General features: G+C 46.1%; 2 protein-coding genes across 9 annotated transcripts in view; both read right to left on the bottom strand.

Moving 5' to 3' along the window:
- LOC139368004 (HtrA serine peptidase 1b) overlaps nt 1-878 on the bottom strand; it is a 32699-nt gene extending 31821 nt beyond the window's left edge. The window contains exon 1 of one of the 2 annotated variants that reach the window (XM_071106485.1): nt 164-878. In XM_071106485.1, the coding sequence (XP_070962586.1) occupies nt 164-620 (457 nt within the window). In that variant the 5' untranslated portion in view covers nt 621-878. The remainder of the gene's footprint in view (nt 1-163) is intronic. The other variant, XM_071106484.1, reaches the window with a different exon arrangement.
- A 6595-nt stretch (nt 879-7473) lies between these two features.
- The window catches only part of LOC139368003 (pleckstrin homology domain-containing family A member 1-like), a 40248-nt gene continuing 23465 nt past the window's right edge, over nt 7474-24256 (bottom strand). The window contains exons 6-13 of one of the 7 annotated variants that reach the window (XM_071106478.1): nt 23485-23607; nt 22508-22648; nt 21943-22011; nt 12991-13055; nt 12588-12651; nt 12328-12417; nt 11561-11601; nt 7474-9489 (exon numbers count right to left, since the gene is read on the bottom strand). In XM_071106478.1, coding sequence (XP_070962579.1) covers nt 9246-9489; nt 11561-11601; nt 12328-12417; nt 12588-12651; nt 12991-13055; nt 21943-22011; nt 22508-22648; nt 23485-23607 — 837 coding nt within the window. In that variant the 3' untranslated portion in view covers nt 7474-9245. Of the gene's footprint in view, nt 9490-9589; nt 9852-10772; nt 11069-11530; nt 11602-12327; nt 12418-12587; nt 12652-12990; nt 13056-21942; nt 22012-22507; nt 22649-23484; nt 23608-24256 lie in introns of those variants that run through there. The other 6 variants (XM_071106477.1, XM_071106480.1, XM_071106481.1 and 3 more) reach the window with 6 other exon arrangements.

The following is a 24256-nucleotide window of genomic DNA, read 5'->3' as shown; positions in this document are numbered from 1 at the left end:
AATTATGACATTTCAACGCAGACCAATTCAATGGATAATATTATTTCTATTTGGTCTTTCTTGGACCTTTTATGCATTATGGTTTTACGCACAATATTGCACTTGCTGTGGCTTTTATCAAGACAACCAGTAATTTGTTATACATTGTGTTGAATTCCAATACCTTTGCCACAGGTTCCTCTCTGTATGAAGATGACCGGTGGCTGCTGCAGCTTCAGGGCCCGATTACTCACTCTCTTCAGTTCGCAGATGTTTTGGTAGGACACCCCGTCGCTGCCGCACACCGGGTCCGAACCTTTGCAGACGCACACACCGCTTTTGCCCCGACGCCTCACTGTGGCGGACACCCCAATTCCGTCCGTTATCGAGCATTCCATGCCCTCTCCGCACTCCGGGTCCCCTAATCTCCCTGTGCCGCCGCATGCCTCACCCTCTTCGGACGCACAGACCGGACAACAGTCGCATTGGTCAAGTATGTCGCCGGCCATGCAGTCCGCAGGGATCGGGGGACATAGAGATTTGTCACATTTATCTGGACAGCCGATGACATATCGCTTGGTTCTTGCCTCGCAAACTAAAGGAGCAAGGAGAAAAGTTGCGCAGATGACCGACCAAAACATTGTTAAATATTAAATTTAAAAAAAAAGCAATGTTGTCAAAAATTCGAATTTTCAAACGTTTCTACAAAAATGTTTTATCTGCATAAATAATAAACGATGCATAAATGTGAAAATAAATGTCAGTCGCTTTTCACTAAACTGTGCTTCGTTAGTCTACTGCTGTTAGACAACAACGCTACTCTAACTCCCTCTGTGATGTTGCAGAGTTTATAAAGGCAACAACACCTTGTAGCAATATAAACAAGACAGGCGATGGGTGGGCTCTACTGACGTGCAGAGGGTTCAGTACATATGCCTCCTCCACCCGCCCTGTTACTGAGGCTATGTCAGAGCATCAGAATGTACCCTGAGTTCATTTCAAACTGATCATACATTGCTTCATTCAGTTGTTCAAAGAAACAATGGCAATACACTTGTGCTCTTATAGTAGCATCGCCTACCCATTAATTTCCACAGCATATAACTGAGTTGTATAGATTTAATTACTGCACTGGACTTGGCCTAATTATTGTTGTGGAAATTCAAAGATGCCCAAAGCAATTGCATGCTCTTTGATAATTGATTTTTCCTTTGCCATACTATAAATGTTCAACAATCTGGTTACGTAAAACAAAAGCCACTATATATGCTTGGTGCAGTTTTCAAAAAAAAAATGATAGAATCCTCAGCAGTTGAATTTACAGCCGGGAAAGTGATGCAAAGGTTATCATAGTTCAGTTTAAAGATTTGGGGTTGCAGTCCTTGATTTGTTGATGGTCTGGGTCTGGGCAAGAGCCAGGCAAACGCCTACAGTATGTTATGTCCGTTAATGTTAGTGCATGATTCTGAGAACCCTAATGTCTACGTCAGTATTCTGGAATGCTCATCCATTCCATGGCATCGTACTGGAATCCAAAAGCAAATATAATCACTTCCATGTGCTGTTTGTAATGGATTGATCGAATACCCTCTAATCCTAATGCACTTTAAACGACAGATGCTTGTAATGGTCTTTGAAGAGTTTCTCTCCCACAATGCATCATTTCCAAGGGTGCTGTTAGCCTAACGCTGGTTTTGTGTTCGTTGCCATTACCACCCTCATTGCGACTAAACAGGATACAGCTTTTGTCAGATTACAATTTCTGTAGCAGGTTAGAAGAATTTACGCAGCAGGTTAGGATAATTATGGTAGCACGTTAGGAGAATTAGGTTAAGGTTAGGAAAAGGGTTATGGTTAGCTAAAATGTTTCAACTTTTGATATTAATTTGACAAAAGCTGTATTCTTTCTAGCCATGACTGAGGCCTTTAGTATGATTGACAACTTTTTTTCTTGTTTAACCTTTAATTAACTAGACAAGTCAGTTAAGAACAAATTCCTATTTACAATGACAGCCTAGGAACAGCCTTGTTCAAGGGCAGAACAACAGATTTTTAGCTCAGGGATTCGATCTAGAACGCTTTTGGTTACTTGCCCAACGCTCTAACCACTAGGCTACCTGCTGCCCCAAGGCAACAGAAACAACAGGAACAACAGTAACAACAGGAACAGGAACAACGAGAGCTTGCTCATGTTGTTTTAAGTGTCGACAGCTACAGTGAATGTAACACTAAATCCCAGGCAGTTATGCTGGAGAAACCGCCCACTCTTCACTTCTCTCATCGCCACTGGGAGTGAGAGCGTTGGGAGTGTTTGGGAGCTGTGTTGATCACTTGTAGGATCTGAATAACTAAATTGAAAAATATGAATTATCATTTTGTTATAAATCTAATCTGCCAGATAATGACAGGACATTGTTAAGTATAATCACAATTAGATTCTCGAGGATGCCACTGCAGAAAACAACTAACATCAACGAGTGTCAGAGTTGACTGAATCGGAGCGTCCTTAAGGGCCTAGCTTAAGAGAACTCACACATTGCTGCTGGTCTGAGAACAGTGATTCTGACCCACTGGCATGTTCAGGGATCGTTTATGGGACCCTCGACATCTCATCACAGTTTACGATGTGAGTGATGCTGGAGGGGAGTCAAACAGAGCTCCGGGAAACATCCTCCCCTCCACTCCTCTCTATCCCCCTCTCCATCCCCTCATCCATGTCTTCCGAACCTGGCTGTTCCCGCACGTATGAGTCACACCCGCTCGCCTTTCACAGCCCCATCATCAACACATAGACAGACTCCAAATGGCCCACAAAACGAATGAGTCTCAACCCATTCCCATCAGCACAGCTCTGCTCTATTTGTGGTTTTGACTACCACCAGCAGAAAGATTACTTTACTGTAGCTTATGTAATACTGTGGATGTTGATAAGTAAGAACGTTTGTGTTCATTGGCGGGACAAGACACTATGAATGTCTTATATCAGCCAGAGGGAGGTCATTTCAGCATGGTTAAATTGCAATGCTCTATAATTAAGTAATAAGGCCAGAGGGGGTGTGGTATATGGCCAATATACCACGGTTTTCAGCCAATCAGCATTCAGGGCTCGAACCACCCAGTTTATAATGATATTTCTGCCAGCCGAGACACCACAAGCAGAACAAACAGGGTTTTGACTTGAAGTATTTGGTATTTTACTAGGATCCCCAGTAGCAGCAGCTACTCTTCCTGAGGTCCACACAAAACATGAAACATAATACAGAACATCATTAGACAAGAACAGCTCAAGGACAGAACTACATACATTTTTAAAAAGGCACACGTAACCTACATATCAATGCATACCCACAAACTATCTAGGTCAAATAGGGGAGAGACGTTGTGCCGCGAGGTGTTGCTTTATCTGCTTTTTGAAACCAGGTTTGCTGTTTATTTGAGCAATATGAGATAGAAGGAAGTTCCATGCAAAAAGGACTCTAAATAATACTGTACATTTTCTTGAATTTGTTTCTGGATTTGGGGACAATGAAAAGACCCCTGGTGGCATGTCTGGTGGGATAAGTGTGTGTGTCAGAGCTGTGTGTAAGTTGACTATGCAAACAATTTAGGATTTTCAACACATTGTTTGATGCACTCAGTCTCTCCTCAACTCTTAGCCAAGAGACACTGGCATGCATATTATTTATTTCAGCCTTCTGATTACAATTAAGAGCAAAACATGCTGCTCTGTTCTGGGCCAGCGGCAGCTTAACTAGGTCTTTACTTGCAGCACTGGACCACACGACTGGACAATAATCAAGATTAGACAAAACTAGAGCCTGCAGAACTTGCTTTTTGGAGTGTGGTGTCAAAAACAGTTATCTCGTTCCCCACCCTTGTTCAGCTGTTCACCCTCCACGTTCCTGGTGCATGCCATGCTGCTGCCAGTGCTACAGTACATCCCCATTACAGCTGAGAAACAAGTACCACCAGCAGTTTGAGGGAGAAAGATGTACAGTAATACTGCATCCAGGTGCTGGATGTCAAAGAAAGCCACATTAGCCACAAGAGACAATGTTCTTTACTTGATTAAAATCTGACCACAACACTCCTAATCGTCATTGTCCTGTCCCCAAAATATATTGGCAGTGGTTGGGGGTGTTGGTTAACCACAGCTGGCTGTAGAGAGCCATCTTTCTGTGGGAACACATTGTTCTTTATCCTGAACCGTACTAGTGGGCAAAAGATCCAGCTGAGCTCTACCATTTATCTTATTAGGTGCTGAAGTGTTGCTGGTCTATTAAATTGATTAAGAAGCTTCTACCAAGTGCTGACGAAGCAAATGTAGTTCGTTCTTATGGAAGTGAGTCTAAAGTTGCACAGGGAGGCAGCAGTGCAGTTGGAAGTTTATAGGTTTGTGTTGCTCTTAGCCAGAGCAATTAGGGTTAAGTGCCTTGCTCATGGGCACAAACAGATTTTTCACTTAGTTGGCTTTGGGATTCGAACCAGTGACCTTTTGTTTACTACCCCAAAGCTCTTAACTGCTAGGCTACCTGCTTCCCGCTAGGCTACCTGCTACGCTACCTGCTACCCGCTAGGCTACCTGCTACCCGCTAGGCTACCTGTCACCCGCTAGGCTACCTGTCACCCGCTAGGCTACCTTCTCCCCGCTAGTCTAACTACCCATCCGCTAGGCTAACTACCCACCCGCTAGGCTACCTGCCACCTGCTAGGCTACCTGCCACCCGATAGGCTAACTACCCACAAGGCTAACTACCCACCCGCTAGACTACCTGACATTGTTGCCAAACTTACATCATCTCTTGTAACATTTATTGTTCACTTTCAATTTAATCTGGGAGTGCTTATTATTTTTACAGCGGGAAATAAATAATACATGTGGGGGGAATTAAGTTAATTGCAGCACTGCAATGACAGAGTGGAGAGCTTACCATTTCAGGATAATTGACCTACTCTGTTTTGTTTTATACATTATTTTGGTGTTGGGGGATTTGGGCTGTTTGTGTCTTTCTCCTAATTTGAATCATGGGAGATGTGAAAAAAGAAACTGGAAGCCAGGCATGCAAAGCAGTGATTGGTTGAGCAGGAAACGTCTAATAATAATGATGATAATAATAACACATTTGTTTTATATAGTGCTTATCAAGGATCCACAGTTGCTTATATACTGTAATGCATGGAGTTTCTCAGAACCAGTCTAATGCATATATTTCTGAAAAAGATGTAGAAGTATATCTATAATATTCAGTTGCACTTTTGCACCATTACATTGGAACACACACACACACGCACCCACGCACGCACGCACACACACACACACACACACACACACACACACACACACACACACACACACACACACACACACACACACACACACACACACACACACACACACACACACACACACACACACACACACAAATAAATAACTGTGGTTACTTAACATATTCTGGCACAGCGATGAATCGATGAGGGAGGGAGGGAAGCTTCCTGTGTTCTCTGGCTGTGCAGATGTTAGGCTCCAACCACTCCCTCAGTGAGATCTCCATTAAGCACCCAGAACCAGTGTGGAGAAAGCCTCAGCACCCCAGAAAAATGAGGATGATCTAGAGCTGGACCCAGCCATTGATAGGCACTGGGTTGGACCATGGAGGCTCTGCTTTGGTTACAGAGTTCTTCCAGCTGTTTATGTTATCCTCAACTCACTTAGAGGCCTCCGTTAGGGGCCATGTCATCATTGCTGACATCATCACTTCCCGGCACAGGCCCTGGGATCAGAACACACCTGATGCGTACAACTGACCCTGACAGCCAAGGGCCAGCAGAACAGACCTGAGATCAGTGGTCAGAGACCTGCGGTCTTCGCAGCATCATTACACTGTGGTGTCCAGCCTGCATGTCTAGGTCCCTAGTTCCCCATGTCCTGACCAAGGTCAACTGTATTCACTGCAGTCATCAATATAGATAGATTTCCCAGAGGTTTCTTTCCAGTTTGTGTTCTTTAGAGTGACACTATCTGACAATACAAGCCCCATTAAGTGTGAACTTACGAGATCTAATGAAGCACTACGAATGTCCCTTTGAATCAAGTCAGAGTTATTCAAACATGAACTCAACAATGGAGACAGATTCCAATTGTTAGGTCCTGAATCTAATTTGCTGCAACAACAAGCACTGGCTGAACTCATTCCCTCCCAGTAACATCCAAACTCTCAGAAACCTGTTCCAATGTGTTTAAGCAGTTTGTTATTTCTGTGTTTTTATTGGAAGTATGTTCGTTTAACGAGACTCAAATGGGAGCAGAAGAGGAGTGCCATTTTGTTCCCAATCCAAACAAGAGCTTCAGAGCAGGATTTCTTTCATTATACCTATGCATCATAACATTGTGACCATGAGTCATGCCTGGCCTGCTCCGAGGGCACAATGTATTCCAGCTGGTTTTTCCTACGAGAAACCAGGGGCCTCTCAGTCACAACAGACAGCTCTCGCCAACTGCTCAGTGTGAGGGACAGGCCATCTCCAGGTTTAGGCAGAGTTTTGTGGACGACTTTCCCTCTATTCTCTATGGGCCCTTGTCAAACTATATAGGGAATTTTTACATTTTTTAAATTGAACCTTTATTTAACTAGGGAAGTCAGTTGAGTACAAATTCTTATTTACAATGACAGTCTAGGAACAGTGGGTTAACTGCCTTGTTCAGGGGAAGAACAACGTATCTTCACCTTGTCAGCTCGGGGATTCGATCAAGCAACCTTTCAGTTACTGGCCCAACGCTCTAACCACTAGGCTACCTGCCGCCGCGAATAGGCTGCCATTTAGGATGCAACCTTAGGGGTATGATGTCGCCGTAATCATTCATACCGATAGGATTCACATTAAGACCACAGTGTGTAGTTCAGAAGACCAAACAGTGGTGAATGAGATAGATATTTACTAAATATTTAGATGTATTCACTCTCCATGGGGTCGGTAGAAAGCGGATTCTTCCGGTTTTCAGGGATACAGTATTTTCAACCTTACTTCCGTTTCACCTAAAAAACGGATGTCGCGATGCCGCTCCGTCGTTTTTTTTTTTTAAAGCCTGCTACGTTAGGTTAAGATGTGTTAATAATACTAATATTTCCAATTGACAGTAAACCTCTATCAACCATCTCAGTTGACCATAGATGCCTATAAACAATGCCAATAGATGGCGCTAGAACCCTGCTTTGCCGGTTTCTTTCCTATGGTCTTACCAGGCCTTGAAATGGCAACTGTTGACGCTGTAAATTGGTGACACCTCTAAATGCAATCTAGTTACACGCTGGAAAATGTGGGGTTACAAAAGAACATAGCAGACATTGTATTGAACGCAATACAAATATTTGATCAAATAAGGACATGTAGTTATTTCCTTCAGCAGTACATAGTGTCAATCTACAGCCAACACAAAAATTACACTATTTACATGACTTGAGTCAAATCAAACATGAAGCAAAAAGTCACACCAACTTGAATCCATTGATTTATTTTCAAACTCCACTTAATAAATAATGCACACGATTTAAGAACATCAGGTACACAATTAAAAGGGTCAAAATAGCTTCTTGTTTTTTTTTTCCTCTATAGAAAGAACGCAGGCACTTTAGCAGCTGTTACAGTAAGAGTTGTGCAACACAGTAAAAACAGGAAGAGCACACAGCTGAGGCCAAAGGTCAAACCCTCCTCCCGTCTTCCACCATATTGGCAACGCAGGTACCCTATGTCTCCCCCACAGACACACAAACAAACCATCACAGCATTGAGAAAAGTAGTACAGTACTCATACAGTAGAAAAGAGAAGAGGATGTCGAAGAAACACCCATAAAACAGATCAAGTGTAGCGGGCAGATTATCTGCCCACATTGTATCCACAAAGTGCCAGTTAAAAGGCCCTACCCACAGGCCTATAGATGTACTGTAACTGTGCATATCTGTCCTCCTGAGGGAGAAGTCACTATACAAATGCATGCTCACGTTGACAGGCACATAACATTACAGTGCAGGACTTACATTTGGCAAAACACATAGGTGTGACAGTGTGTGTGTGTGTGTGTGAATGATTGAGAGAGAAAGACAGAGTCTGAACGAACACAACAGGTGTAACTTTCATTAGAACATAAGGACTCAAAGCATTTCTAAAGGATTACTAAAGACATAAATATACACAAGACCCACTCACTCCAAAAAACACCTGAAAGCAAGACTGGCGCACGGAATTTCGACAGGTTATTTTTAAGATTCTGGTTTCATATTTCGTCAGGTGCTTCCATAACGGCATGCTTTGGATAAAAACTAAATGGTCTGCTTAAAATCAAATATATTTAACATCTTAAAAGTACATACAAATCTAAACCATTGTGTGTATGAGTGGGGTTGTCTCATTGTCGACAGTTACACATTTTTTTGTTGACATAACTGTCAATAAAAATAACATCTAGCGCCTCTTTAAATTAGGCCCAACAACCCTGATAACAGTAAATCACGTGACGTCAGGGAGAAGGAGGAGAAGGTGGAGAAACGTGAGCAGTGAGTTTCTCAGCAGAGTAAGCCAAATCAGTAACCTCTTTAGCCAATGGACAGGGGATGATGTTATTGAATCATACCACACAATGCCAACACCAAGAGAGAAAGAGCAACACCCAACAGAAATATCAACAACGAAAGAGAAAGAGCAACACCCAACAGAAATATCAACAACAAAAAAGACAGAACTAAAACCAAACACCTGACGAGGTCTCCTTGCCCTGACACATCACGCCATTGGCTGTGTTAAGAGAAGCTCTCGATACAGGGGTAGAGTAGACGATCACCAATCACAACCAGGGACCACTTCCTGTCTTCCTGAGGGCCAGGTCGGCTCTGATTGGTTCAGCTCCATTTTTTGGTAACTTTTTGGCTTTCCATTTGTCGTTGGTGATAACTGTCCAGTCCGCTTTGTGTCAGTGTGAATCCACCTGCATCCACATCCAATGAGCAGGTTCTGTGCATGGGGAGTGAAGGTCAGGTGGTGGAGGGAATAGGGGAGTGGGGTTATGGATGAGAGCTTGCGGTGTCCTATGAGGCAGGGGTTAGGGGTCAAAGGTCAGGGGTTAGACTAGAGGCTCACACCTGGCTGACATGCAGGTCTGAGTCCTCGAAGCTGAGGGTGGAGATTTCCGGTTGGTCGCCCTCTACTTCGCTGCGCCGTCTCCATGGCGACAGGTCCTCCCGGTCGGCGTTGGTGTGGTACAGGGACGAGGCGCTCACTTGGACAGGCGGGGGGTCTCCTGGAGGGAGAGGCGGGAGCTGGGTGGTGCCCCCGGGTGGCCTCGCCAGGGCAGCAGGCCCATGAAGTCCTGGCTGTCCCAGGTAAGGGCTCGGGCCCCCCTGGGGCTGGGGGTAGGGTGGCTCTGCCTGGACTGGCGAGCGAGGGGCAGGGGGTCCCCCATGGTTGCTGCTGCAGTAGAAGCTGGAAGGGATGCTGGTGGTAGAGTGGTCGCTGTGCTCCTGCATAGTGTAGGAGAGGGAGGGGTTGAGGGAACGGACGGAGGAGGGGGACAAAGTCATTCAGATTCAGAAGCACTGGACGCAGGGGACTCAGTCAGGTCAGTCACAGTGCTGTAGTGAGGGCAGTGGCACAGGGTGGAAGGGCAGGGCAGGGCAGCAGCAGCAGCAGTAGTAGTAGTAGTAATAGTAGTAGTATCTACAGTGGTGCTGGTGCAAAGGGTTACAGTAGTGGAAGCAGGAGTGAAACAAAGGCAGCAGATGTAGTTGGAGGAAGAGGAAGCAGAATAGCAGCAGCATCAGAAGGGATGGTACAGTAGAGCTCACTTGGGGAATGTTAGTAACTCACTGTCACATTTTAATCTCTGAAAAACACGACAGGGAGAAAAGACACAACAACGAAAACAGACGCCCAAAAGTTAGTGAAAAGATGACCAGTTACAGCGAGCGAAAAAACTGTTTAGGAGTATCTAGTTTTAGCAAGGGCGTGAAAATATTAGATGATGAGGAAGTGATAGATGGAAAAAGTGACACAGCACGAGAATCCAGGAAAAATGGGCAGAGGGATGACATTTAGAATAGATGGGTAGAGCTCAGAGAACATAAGTATGTGTTGAAGGTGTGGGGTGCATGAGGACATGTTGACATGAAATCACAGTATTACTGGGTCATTAGAGAACATGAGAGGCTTCAAACTACTAGACATCACAGGAGGCTGGTGGCACCTTAAATGGGGAGCACGGGCTATACGGAATGGTATAGTAATGGCTGGAACGGAATCAATGGAATCGAACTCCATGTGGTTTCCATGTGTTTGTTGCCATTCTATTCACTTAATTTCAGCCAATACTATGAGCCGTCCTCCCCTTAGCAGCCAGTGCTAGTAACAAGAGACTCTAAAAGCAATGTGGCAATGTCAAAAAGTCTCAAAGTTGGCAAGTGTAAGATGTTGAAGCCAATGAATGAATGAATGAAGATATAATGGTCAACCTTGAGAATTGCTGTGTGTGTTTCTAGGAGAGGTGGGGGAACATGCATCACCAGACCGAGCTAGCAGCGACCAGACCTAGCTAGCAGCTATTAGACCTAGCTAGCAGCTACCAGACCTAGCTAGCAGCTATTAGACCTAGCTAGCAGCTACCAGACCTAGCTAGCAGCTACCAGACCTAGCTAGCAGCTACCGGTAACTGTACTACAGGCTACTTCACTACAGCTTCCCAAGCTACATTGGAACCCAGTGACGCAAGACGGTTCTATATGGAATAATTTCTTGCACAAGGAGGCCAGATGACTGTATTATCTGTATAAAGAAACAGACACGCAGACTGGAGGTCACAAAATCAGTTATAAATGCATTAAAGTGGGATTTTGTTATTCAACTAGGCAAGTCAGTTAAGAACAAATTCTTATTTACAATGACAGCCTAGGAACAGTGTGTTAACTGCCTTGTTCAGGGGCAGAACGACAGATTTTTACCTTGTCAACTTGGGATTCAAAGTAGCAACCTTTCGGTTACTGGCCCAACGCTCTAACCACTAGGCTACCTGCCAGATGAGGATGGAGGAAGAAGAGGCAGAAGGTACTGAAAACCAACAATGACATAGAGGGGGTTTTCAAAGAAGCCTGGTCAGGACCAGACCATACTAAGCACCGGAAGGAGGAGGAGGAGTGAGGTCATGTGGACCAGGCGAGTTAGTCTGACCAATCAATGGCAGATTAGATTATGCCTGTCCAGACCAGTTAGGATGGAGAAGGGGGAGGGGCTAATGATCAGCACTCAAGCATGATATGGAAGTTATCTATTAAATGGGCTTGCTTGAGAGTTTCAGAGGGGATTAAGCAATCATCAAAGCTCCATTCCACTACATTAGACTAGGGCTGTGTCCGAAATGGTGCCCTATTCCGTATATAGTGCACTTATTTTGTGTCCTGGTCAAAAGCAGTACACTAAATAGGGAAACGGGTGCCATTTCAGATGCAACCTAGGACTACGTCTGCAAAACAAACAGAAGAAGCTGCTTGACTGACACGGGGGCTCACATACGTGCTGCATTCACCATTGCGGAATGTATACCTCTGTATACAAGGGTTCGACAGCCGACGGGCCTGACGCATCTGCAACAACACAGTAGTGCACATCTTCATTAGAAGAGAAAGAATGGGAGGAGGAGGGGGAGGACACTCCGGCTGAGAGAGGAAGGGATTAGAGAGAGAACAGGAGAGGGGCTGGGGTGTGTGTGTGTGTGTGTGTGTGTGTGTGTGTGTGTGTGTGTGTGTGTGTGTGTGTGTGTGTGTGTGTGTGTGTGTGTGTGTGTGAGTTAGGGTACCAGTTGGTTGGGGGTTTGAAGTGTGGATCTAGCTGCATCACCTGGTTGTGAGTAGAGATTGAATACTGCCTTGTGTACTATAATAATGTCAATGCAAAAATAGAACATGGAAACCAACAAAACAATTAGGAAAATCAAGGCGGCACACAGGTACAGAAATCTAACTGTGATGTCCAGTTTGTAAGCTGGGGTGGTGGGTGGGTGAATGGGTTACATCCAAACCGGATTTTAATGTTTGCTCTTCAACAGACAGAAACATCTGGAAACTAGAAACACGGATGTAGACTCAAACATGGATTTCCTCCAAAGACAGTAAAGTATCTCCCCTCCGAGCAGAGATCTCCAATACTGGTCTACAGGAGGTGCAGGCTTTTATTCTGACCCAGCACAAACACACCTGATCCAACTAACCATCAAGCCCTTGGCTACAACTAAAGTGTCGACACCCCATTGGTCATGCAGAACCAGTATGCAGGACCAGTGGCTCAGGCCCAGCCCCAGACTGAATACGTACAGAGGCAGCTGAGCGTCCAGGCCCCCGCTGGGCCACAATGGCTCCTGAGATGGCCTTGATCCAGCTGTGCATCTCCTCTGGACTGTCCGACTAGAAAGGGAGGAGGGGGAGGAAGAAAAGGAGACACGTAGGAAACAAGAGAGAAAAGGAGGAGGTCACTGGGTGACAATGGCAAGGAACACTGACTGTATCTCTTCGTCAGTTTTGCTGGAATGAAATCTATATGTTCATCTATTACCCTGAGAAAGAACATGTCCCACCTGCATGTAGAAGGTCCTTGAGCTTGTGACAACTTCAAATAGATTGTCCCTCTGCATTAAGTCACTGGATGGAAAGAGATGACACCACTTTCAATAATATTCCAACATCCCAGTGACAGGAATCACTGGGTGTGAATGCAAGAGCGCATCGCCATCAAAGGGCGACGGTAAGCTCACTCTGTTGGTCCATGTCCAACATGTATTCCTATCTGTGAGCTCGCTACAGTTGTTAACCATGTCTGCGTCCCAAATGGCACTCTATTCCTCGTCAAAAGCAGTGTTCTAAATAAGGAATAGGGTGCCATTTGGGAGACATGCCATGTCCGTTCACTTTGGCACTATGCCTGTCAACGTCAATAGCCAACCTGTTCAGCTCAGTGACTAACGTGAAAAAGACACTGACCTCTGTTTGCACTCCTGAACTTTGTGAACCTCTTTCAGCGGGATCACACGCAGAGGCTCCCTCTCCTGAGAGAGAGAGAGAGAGAGAGAGAGCGAGAGACAGAACATTTATACAAGACATAATTCACCTGACAACATGACAACATGGCAACAACTAAAAGTAAAGCCTAATGGAGCATGACAACCTAAGTGCTAGTTCCTGATGTTCATTGAATAGAGAGGACACAGAGAAGGTAGAAGGGGAGTATTCATGATCATTGGCATTATGCTATACTAATAGGATACCTGTCCAGAATGAAGCCTAATAACTGTATGCAATTCTTTCTCTCATCCTGCTAAACCATAAAGCAGGGTAGAGTTACACAGGGGAAGCCTCCAGAGGCTCTGGCACAACGGCAGCACGCACACACACACACACACACACACACGCACACACACACACTTAGAAATGTCCTTGTTTTTGAAAGAAAAGCACATTTTTTGTCCATTATGATAACATCAAATTGATCAGAAATACAGTGTAGACATTGTTCATGTTGTAAATGACTATTGTAGCTGGAAACAGATCATTTTTAATGGGATATCTACATAGGCGTACAGAGGCCCATTATCAGCAACCATCACTTCTGTGTTCCAATGGCACGTTGTGTTAGCTAATCCAAGTTTATAATTTTAAAAGACTAATTGATCATTATAAAACCCTTTTGCAAGAAACTCAAGATCTCGTACAGCGCTGTGTACTACTCCCTTCACAGAACAGCGCAAACTGGCTCTAACCAGAATAGAAAGAGTTGAGGACTATTTAATGAAGCTGCCAGTTGAGGACTTGTGAGGCATCTGTTTCTCAAACTAGACACTCTAATGTACTTGTCCTCTTTCTCAGTTGTGCACCGGGGACTCCCAATCCTCTTTCTATTCTGGTTAGAGTCAGTTTGTGCTGTTCTGTGAAGGGAGTAGTACACAGCGTTGTACGAGATCTTCAGTTTCTTGGCAATTTCTCGCATGGAATAGCCTTAATTTCTCAGAACAAGAATAGACTGACGAGTTTCAGAAGAAAGGTCTTTGTTTCTAGCCATTTTGAGCCTGTAATCGAACCCACAAATGCTGATGCTCCAGATACTCGACAAGTCTAATGAAGGCCAGTTTTATTGCTTCTTTAATCAGAACAACAGTTTTCAGCTGTGCTAACAAAATTGCAAAACGGTTTTCTAATGATCAATTAGTCTTTTAAAATGATAAACTTGGATTATCTAACACAATGTGCCATTGGAGCACAGGAGTGATAGTTGCTGATAATGGGCCTCTGTACGCCTATGTAGATATTCCATTAAAAAAATCAGCCGTTTCCAGCAACAATAGTCATTTACAACATTAATAATGTCTACACTGTATTTCTGATCAATTTGATGCTATTTTAATGGACAAAACATTTTATTTTCTTTCAAAAACAAGGACATTTCTAAGTGATCCCAAACTTTTGAACGGTTTGGACGCAAAATCCCTAAAGGGAACACCCCTGTCTCCCTATAACACCGCGCACGGACGCACGCACGCACACACACACACACTGGCTCAATTACAGCATAATCTCTATAAGAGACGTATCTCTGCATGTCTTTGGCCCTGGGTTAGTGGCCCTAATGGTACTTTAGTAGGAGAGGATGGAGAGATTAAGTGGTCTGGAGAGAGAACACACCCAGGCCTAGCTGAGACATCCAATAGTGCTCGCTAGATCTGCACTATCGTCTAGGATTAATGTGTATTCCCGGTAATACACTTGTTTCCCCCGTGGACCGTCTCGCACATAAAACATCCTTCATCAAATCAAATCAAATCTTATTTGTCACATATACATGGTTAGCAGATTAATGCGAGTGTCGCGAAATGCTTGTGCTTCTAGTTCCGACAATGCAGTAATAACCAACGAGTAATCTAACCTAACAATTCAACAACTACTACCTTATACACACAAGTGTAAGGGGATAAAGAATATGTACATAAAGATATATGAATGAGTGATGGTACAGAACGGCATAGGCAAGATGCAGTGGATGGTATCGAGTACAGTATATACATATGAGATGAGTAATGTAGGGTATGTAAACAAAGTGGCATAGTTTAAAGTGGCAAGTGATACATGTATTACATAAAGATGCAGTAGATGATATAGAGTACAGTATATACATATACATATGAGAAGAGTAATGTAGGGTATGTAAACATTATATTATATTAAGTGGCATTGTTTAAAGTGCTAGTGATACATTTTTACATCAATTTTCATTATTAAAGTGGTTGGAGTTGAGTCAGTGTCAGTGTGTTGGCAGCAGCCACTGAATGTTAGTGGTGGCTGTTTAACAGTCTGATGGCCTTGAGATAGAAGCTGTTTTTCAGTCTCTCGGTCCCTGCTTTGATGCACCTGTACTGACCTCGCCTTCTGGATGATAGCGGGGTGAACAGGCAGTGGCTCGGGTGGTTGTTGTCCTTGATGATCTTTATGGCCTTCCTGTGACATCGGGTGGTGTAGGTGTCCTGGAGGGCAGGTAGTTTGCCCCCAGTGATGCGTTTGCCCCCCGGTGATGCGTTGTGCAGACCTCACTACCCTCTGGAGAGCCTTACGGTTGTGGGCGGAGCAGTTGCCGTACCAGGCGGTGATACAGCCCGACAGGATGCTCTCGGTTGTGCATCTGTAGAAGTTTGTGAGTGCTTTTGGTGACAAGCCAAATTTCTTCAGCCTCCTGAGGTTGAAGAGGCGCTGCTGCGCCTTCTCCACAAAACGCTGTCTGTTGGGTGGACAAATTCAGTTTGTCCGTGATGTGTACGCCGAGGAACTTAAAACTTACTACCCTCTCCACTACTGTCCCGTCGATGTGGATAGGGGGGTGCTCCCTCTGCTGTTTCCTGAAGTCCACAATCATCTCCTTTGTTTTGTTGATGTTGAGTGTGAGGTTATTTTCCTGACACCACACTCCAAGGGCCCTTACCTCCTCCCTGTAGGCCGTCTCGTCGTTGTTGGTAATCAAGCCTACCACTGTAGTGTCATCCACAAACTTGATGATTGAGTTGGATGCGTGCATGGCCACGCAGTCGTGGGTGAACAGGGAGTACAGGAGAGGGTTCAGAATGCACCCTTGTGGTGCCCCAGTGTTGAGGATCAGCGGGGTGGAGATGTTGTTACCTACCCTCAGGGCGGCCCATCAGGAAGTCCAGTACCCAGTTGCACAGGGCGGGGTCGAGACCCAGGGTCTCGAGCTTGATGACGAGTTTGGAGGGTACTATGGTGTTAAATGCTGAGCTGTAGTCGATGAACAGCATTCTCACATAGGTATTCCTCTTGCCCAGATGGGTTAGGGCAGTGTGCGGTGTGGTTGCGATTGCGTCGTCTGTGGACCTATTGGGGCGGTAAGCAAATTGGAGTGGGTCTAGGGTGTCGGGTAGGGTGAAGGTGATATGGTCCTTGACTAGTCTCTCAAAGCACTTCATGATGACGGAAGTGAGTGCTACGGGGCGGTAGTCGTTTAGCTCAGTTACCTTAGCTTTCTTGGGAACAGGAACAATGGTGGCCCTCTTGAAGCTGTGGGAACAGCAGACTGGGATAAGGATTGATTGAATATGTCCGTAAACACACCAGCCAGCTGGTCTGCAAATACTCTGAGGACGCGGCTGGGGATGCCGTTTTGGCCTTTTCCTGACACCCAAAATTACTTGTTACCTTTCTAATGCTTGGCACAACAGGAAAATGGTCCAATTCACGCACTTATCAAGAGAACATCCCTGGTCATCCCTATTGGCTCTGATCTGGGGGACTCACTAAAAAAAATGCTTCATTTATAAATTATGCCTGAGTGTTAGAGTGTGCCCTGGCTATCCGTAAAAATGTATTTTTTTAAAATGGTGCCATCTGGTTTACTTAATTATGAATTATTTAATTAATTATTAATACTTTTACTTTTAACACTTAAGTATATTTTAGCAATTACATTTACTTTTGATATTTAAGTATATTAAAACCAAATACTTTTAGACTTTTACTCAAGTAGTATTTTACTGGATGACTTTCACTTTTACTTGAGTCATTTTCTATGAAGGTATCTTTACTTTTACTCAAGTATGACAAATTGGATACTTTCCCACCACTATGTCTTAATAAAACACAATTTTCCACCACCATTTTCAGATTTTCGGACAATTTTGTCACGTCCTGATCTGTTTCACCTGTCCTTGTGATTGTCTCCTCCAGGTGTCGCTTATTTTCCCCGGTGTATTTATCCCTGTGTTTCCTGTCTCTCTGTGCCAGTTCGTCTTGTATGTTCAAGTCAACCAGTGTGTTTATCCCGTGTTCCTGCTTTTTCTATTCTCTTTAGTGGTGAGTTTGTACAGCCTCCCCCAGCTCCCCGAGAACCCCGCTTACCTCTTCCGGAACGATATTCTGGTACCTGCCAGGGTTTTCTTTCTCACTGCTCCCTTATTTTTGAGCTACAGCCATCTTCGTTTCCTTCAGAACTTTAGAAGATACCGTATATTATTACGCTAATGTCAAGAAGGGCGCTCTCCTGGACTACGGCAGTTTGGGAGCAACAATCCGCCATTTGTTGTCATCTGGAGAATTTCATGGCAGAGGTGAGGAAGGTATTCGATTCTCCGGTATCCGTGAGAGAGGCGGCCCGAAATCTTCTTGAATTACGTCAAGACTCCCGTGGTGTGGCAGACTAGGCTGTTGATTTTCGCACGTTGGCCGCTGAGAGTGCCTGGAATCCGGAGTCCCGTTTTCGATACCTTCCTTCACGGACTATCTGAGGTGATAAAAGATGAGCTAGCTGCTCGGGAATTACCGGTGGACCTCGATTCCCTCATCGCCCCTCATCATTAGAATTGATGGACATCTAAGGGAATGCAGGAGTGAGAGGAGGTCTGGCTTAGGTCACAATTGTTCATCCGCAGTGGCTCGCTCATCTTCAAAGGATTCCGGATGTCCTCGAAGGCTATTTTTCCGAGAATCATCGATGACGGATGAGCTTGATACACCAGAACCTATGCAACTGGGAAGGGCTAGGTTATTGCCTAGGGAACGTTCCCGCAGGCTAAGCTCCAATTGTTGTCTGTATTGTGGAGCTGTAGGGCATTACATAGCCACCTGCCCAGTAAAGTGACCTGAAGCCTTAGTAGGTACAACTACTCTGGTGACTCTGACTGGGAACCCTCTAAGTCCCATTACCCAAACTCCTTATGTGAGCTTGCTGTAGGGAGACTAGTCTCAGTCTCTCCGGGTGTTTATTGACTCTGGGGGAGATGAGAGTTTCATGGACGCTACCTTGGTATCAGAACTAAGTATCCCTACTCAACTCCTCTCTGTTACCATGGATGCCAGGGCACTAGAGAGCCGCTCCATTGGTAGCGTCACAAACAGCACAGTTGCCATTAATATGCGGGTATCTGGAAATCACAGTGAGTCAATTCAGCTCCTCCTCATTGAGTTCCCTCACCTACCTTTTGTTTTGGAGTTTTCTTGGCTCCAGAAGCACAACCCAGATATTGACTGGACTACGGGTTCCATCCTGGGTTGGAGCTCGTTCTGCCATTAACATTGCCTAAAGGCGGCACAGCCTTCTCCGAAACGTCTGCCTCCAGGGTTAAATACGGTCTTGGATCTTTCTGCCGTGCCCGCAGAGTATCATGACTTCCTGGAGGTTTTCAGCAAGGCTCGTGCTACCTCCCTTCCTCCTTACGATCGTGCTATTGACCTTCTTCCGGGAACCACACCGCCTCAAGACCGGCTATATCCTCTGTCTGGTCCTGAGACCAAGGCCATAGACGAGTACATGTTCGACAGGTCCTTCAGCGTCTCCTGGAGAATCAGTTGTTTGTAAAAGCTGAGAAGTGTGAGTTCCAACGCTCCACTATCTCCTTTCTGGGATACATTATTGTTGAGGGGAATGTTCTGATGGATCCGGAGAAGGTGAAAGCGGTGGTGGATTGGCCCCAGCCCACGTCCAGGGTGCAGCTACAATGGTTTCTGGGATTTGCACATTCCACCGCCGTTTAATTCGGGGCTACAGCAACCTGGCGGCTCTCCTCTCTGCACTCACCTCTCCCAAGGTACCGTTCACATTGTCTCCAGCAGCGGACAAGGCTTTGGGGATCTAAAGCAGCGATTTACTACTGCTCCCATCCTCATCCACCTGAACCCGACTTGCCAGTTTGTGGTTGAGGTTGATGCTTCCGATGTGGGAGTAGGGGCCGTTCTTTCCCAGCAATCCGTCCAGGACCAAAATCATCTTCCCTGTGCCTTCAGGTCCCATCACCTCAACTCTGCGGAGAGGAAATATGACGTTGGGAACCGGGAACTCCTAGCGGTTAAGATGGCTCTGGAGGAGTGGAGAGACTGGCTGGAAGGGGCGGAACATCCATTTCTGGATGGACGGATCCTAAGAATTTAGAATACCTCTGCTCTGCCAAGCGCCTCAACCCAAGGCAAGCTCGTTGGGCTCTGTTAATTACCAGGTCCAATTTCACCATCTCCTACCGCCCAGGGTCAAAAACCGTGAAACCGGACGCTCTATCCAGTCTGTACAGTTCCACTGCCACACCCTCTGAATCTGAGACCATCCTCCCAGGCCTCTTATTTGATGGCTTCTATTGTTTGGGGAATTGGGGCACTGTTCCGCAATGTACCGGTCTCAGGTCCTGGAACGGGCTCACTCCTCCAGGCTTACCTGTCATCTTGGTACTCGTTGAACCCTGGCTTTCCTTCGTCAACGCTTCTGGTGGCCCACCATGGTTCCTGATGTCTCTGCCTTCGTCGCCGCATGTGTGTACGCAAAGCAAGACTCCGCGGCAAGCTCCGTCTGGCCTCCTACAGCCACTCCCTGTCCCTCATCACCCCTGGTCCCATATTTCTCTGGATTTTGTCACTGGGCTTCCTCCGTCAGATGGCAACACCACCATCCTGATGGTGGTTGACAGATTCTCCAAGGGCGCCCATTTCATCCCTCTTCCGAAGTTACCTTCAGCCAAGGAGACGGCCCAGCTTATGGTGCAGCACGTCTGCCGAATCCATGGACTCCCAGTTGAGATTGTCTCGGACCGGGGTCCTCAGTTCTCGTCCAAGTTCTGGAAGGTGTTCTGTACTCTTATCGGGTCGTCAGCCAGCCTGTCCTCTGGGTTTCATCCCCAATCTAACGGCGAGTCAGAGCGAGCCAATCAAGATATGGAGATGGCACTCTGGTGACTTGTTGTCAGTAATTCCACCACCTGGAGTCAGCAACTGGTCTGGGTGGAATATGCCAGGAACACTCTCCCCTGATCCGCCACTGGACTATCCCCTTTCGAATGCTCCATGGGGTATCAGCCTCCACTCTTCCCAGAGCAAGAAGTTGAGGTCAACATACCTCCAGCCCAGAAGTTCGTCCGCTGTCGGCGTACCTGGAAAAGAGCTTGGGCGGCTCTTCTCAAGACCATCTCCAGGTATTGTCAACAAGCAGACCGCCACCGGACTGTCCACTCGGGGGTATGGTATGGTTGACCTACCCACCTGGGTAGAAGCCCATAAACTTTCCCCCATCTCATTGTTCCTTTCCCCATTTCTAGAGTCATTAGTCCCACGGCTGTCCAACTGCTGTTGCCCTGTACCCTCCGTGTTCACCCTACTTTTCATGTGTCCAGGATTAAGCCCTTGTCTCACAGTGTTCTATTTCTAGGCCCATCGCTCCCCCCGAGTCATCGATGTCCAGCCAGCGTACACGGTGAGACGCCTCCTGAGGGTTTGACCACGGGGCAGGGGTTTCCAGTACCTGGTTAACTGGGAGGGTTATGGCCTGGAGGAGAGGTGCTGGGTTCCTGCTAAAGACATTCTGGACCCGGCCCTAATCGCCGACACCCCGGTCAGCCAGGTATGCACCCAGGTAGGACTCCTGGTGGCGTCCCTAGAGGGGGATACTGTCACGCCCTGATCTGTTTCGCCTGTCCTTGTGATTGTCTCCACCTCCTCCAGGTGTCGCTTATTTTCCCCGGTGTATTTATCCCTGTGTTTCCTGTCTCTTTGTGCCAGGTCGTCTTGTATGTTCAAGTCAACCAGCCTGTTTTTCCCGTGTTCCTACTTTTCCTATTCTCATTTTGCTAGTCCTGCTGGTTTTGACCCTTGCCTGTTTCTGGACTCTGTACCTGCCTGCCTTGATGTCGAGCCTGCCTGCAACTCTGTACCTCCTGGACTCTGAACTGGTTTTGACCTTTTGCCTATCCATGACCATTCTCTTGCCTACCCTTTTGGATTATAATAAATATCAAAGACTCAAACCATCTGCCTCCCGTGTCCGCATCTGGGTCTCGCCTTATGCCCTTATACATTTAAAATGCTGCATACCCGTGGCTATACGTGGTGTGTAACATTCTAAATTGTCCAAAAATCTGTTAGGGCCAATGGGAGACAAGCTCATTCACTACACAAGCCACTTTTTATTCTAAAAACGCAGGGAGTAAAGGAGGGAGAAAACTTGTCCCTCTTGTCTGAACTCATTCTCTACCTCTCAGACCATGAGAGAGGAGGTGCAGAATGTGAGTGGGACAAACAGATTTATCAACAATCTTGCATTCATCTAGCTACAGTACAGAATAGAAATGCTGAGAATCTGGGCCAGCATGGATGATGAATCAAAACCCAGCTTGTCCATTTGGAAGTCCTATTTATTAGTAGCTGTGCCAAGAGCTTTGGGAGCCTGCAACAATACACAGACCTGGAGTCGGCTCTTATCTAATCTGTGTGTGTCTGTCCGGAGCTCCAGGGGTCTGTGAAACACAGGTGCAAAACAAAGACGAACTGCTAGCCAACGGGGTCAGGCAGCTCCTTTGAATTGTGTGTTGGCGTGGGCGGCTCAAGGTAATTTTGTGTGGAGTGTGTGTCACCTTGCTCACAGCCGCCCACAGAAGGAGGAGAGGACAGAGACACATTCCCACTAACCAGGTCTGACTTAAAGTAGCTGACTGCATTCTCCTCCAGTAAGAAGTATCTCCTCTTCCAGTTCTTCATCTGCGGAAGAGAAAGGAAAACAGTACAGATGGCTGGCAACATTTCCAGCTCCTCCAAATACTTTTGACTTGCTAAGAATTCTGCTAATTGATAGCTATTCCGACATTGTATAGGGCCACTGGTTGCTTTAGAATGTCTGGATTACTGTGATTAATATGTTCCATTAATAGATTAGCTAAGAGAAGTTAGGTCAAAGGCAGGACAACGATGAGGGATACCCTATGGACACCCTATGAAACAGCTGGTCAGATGCCTGCTGCTATCCTACTCCAACACATCATAATCATATAGGTTGACAAACACACACAGCCAGGAATTCCACTAGTATAAAAAGCTTGTAGCTGAGGGAGAATCCCTCTGAGCTTGTGGTGTACTCATTAGGAACCACACGGCAGAAACGTTTTCCATTGCGTTCCGTTACGAACGCGACCATGGTCCTACTGCGGGCTTCAGCACCGGGAAGAGTTCTCCCACTGTCTGTACCGTCTCTACTCACCACGGCTCCCTGCTTCACACAGTATCCAGCCTTGATGAGCGCCTGGTCCTGCGCTCCTCGCCCCAGGAAGTAGGGCAGCTGGCTGTGGGCCTTCCGCTGGCCCCCCCGCTCTGCTCCGTTCTGCCCCCCGTCGCCCTGCTCCTGCACCGCAGGACACACACAGGTAAGTGTACAAACACACACGCATGGGAGTATATCGGACACACACACACACACACACACACACACAATCCCATACGTGTGTGTGGCAAGCCCCCACCATATCTTCATCTCCAGTGACTATAAATGTGTGTTTACAGCAAACAATAATGATAGCGAATTCACTGGCTGTTCCATAATCTGAAGTTGAGGCCAGACCACTGCACCGCCACTGCCCACACAGGAAGTGACATCATAGCTTGTGCATCTGGATGTAACTTTTCACTTTCAGCCCGTGTTTTTTAAGAGGCCTTGCTACATACCATATACCAGCACAAGACAGGATATGACTGGTACCGCTCATACGTACCAGAAAACACACCACACAGTGAGCTCCTCCTCAGAGGAACATTAAGTTCAATGTCTGTCACTATCTAAAATATTGCCTGATCCATGGACATTTCTATTCAGTTAGACCATCTATTTATATTGCTGATTAACATGGCTGAAATCAAGTTACTAAGGGAACAAAAACTCAGTTATGGAATGTTGCTTGTTACTGTCCCAATTTGACAGATTTGACTGAACTGTTCCAAGCCACAGCTGAGCAAATGGCCTTCAAACATATGTCATATATGTCTATTTACTCGTGTTAAGGGTTGCAGATTTTCAGAAACTCCCCCAGGTTTTCCAGAAATCCCAGGTGAGGGAATCCAGGATATCCTGCTTATTCCTTCTTGATTCCAGGAATATCCCATCCGGGACATCTGGAAAATCTGATCCTTACTCCTTACTCATGTTTGGTTAGGGCCTGGTTAGTGCTGGTGCATCTCCCTTACCTGTGTGGCAGTGATGATGGGTACTCCACCTATGATCTCTGTCTTATAGGAGATCTGCTTTGTGGCACCCAGCCCCTCCTGGGTCATCTCTGCACTGGGCTGGCCCTCCCCCGACTTTGGCACCTGGAACATGTCAAATAAACATCAACTCCCAGAGTGCATCGGGCCAACATGCCCCAAAACCTTGTTAGATGTGTCCCTCAGCGGTCTCTGTAGTGACATGATGATGTACTCCCTGCCTGCTCGTTAGTCTATTTTCCATCAACTCTAGCCTGGGGACTCAGAGAGAAACTGCTACACTGAGTGGTGACTGGGGTAATCGATTGGTGTGTGTGTGTGTGTGCGCTCAGGCCAGGTATCACACTCCAGTGCACACACACACAGTCAAACATTGACAGCCGTCTGTAGAAGTGTGTGGTACAATATGTATGAGTGTGTGTGCGTCTGTGTGCGTGACCTTGTTGAGTGGACTGTGAGACTGTGTTGCAGTGTCAGCGGCAGGACTAAACTCAGTAAAGAGAACATGAGTCAACAGAGTTTGATGAGACTTCAATACAGTGCGTGTATTGTGAAGTTATTACATAACTGATTATTATGTTACGTTATACTTAACGCCCAGTCCATGTTCCATACATGGATGTGGTTTAATTAAGCAATAAGGCACGGGGGGTGTGGTATATGGTCAATATACCTCGGCTAAGGGCTGTTCTTAGGCACGACGCAACCCCCAAGGTACCTTATTGCTATTATAAACTGGTTACCAACATAATTA

This window comes from Oncorhynchus clarkii, chromosome 16, assembly GCF_045791955.1.
Source record: "Oncorhynchus clarkii lewisi isolate Uvic-CL-2024 chromosome 16, UVic_Ocla_1.0, whole genome shotgun sequence".
Classification (NCBI taxonomy): Eukaryota; Metazoa; Chordata; class Actinopteri; order Salmoniformes; family Salmonidae; genus Oncorhynchus; species Oncorhynchus clarkii.
This window is presented reverse-complemented; position numbering and strand designations above follow the sequence as displayed.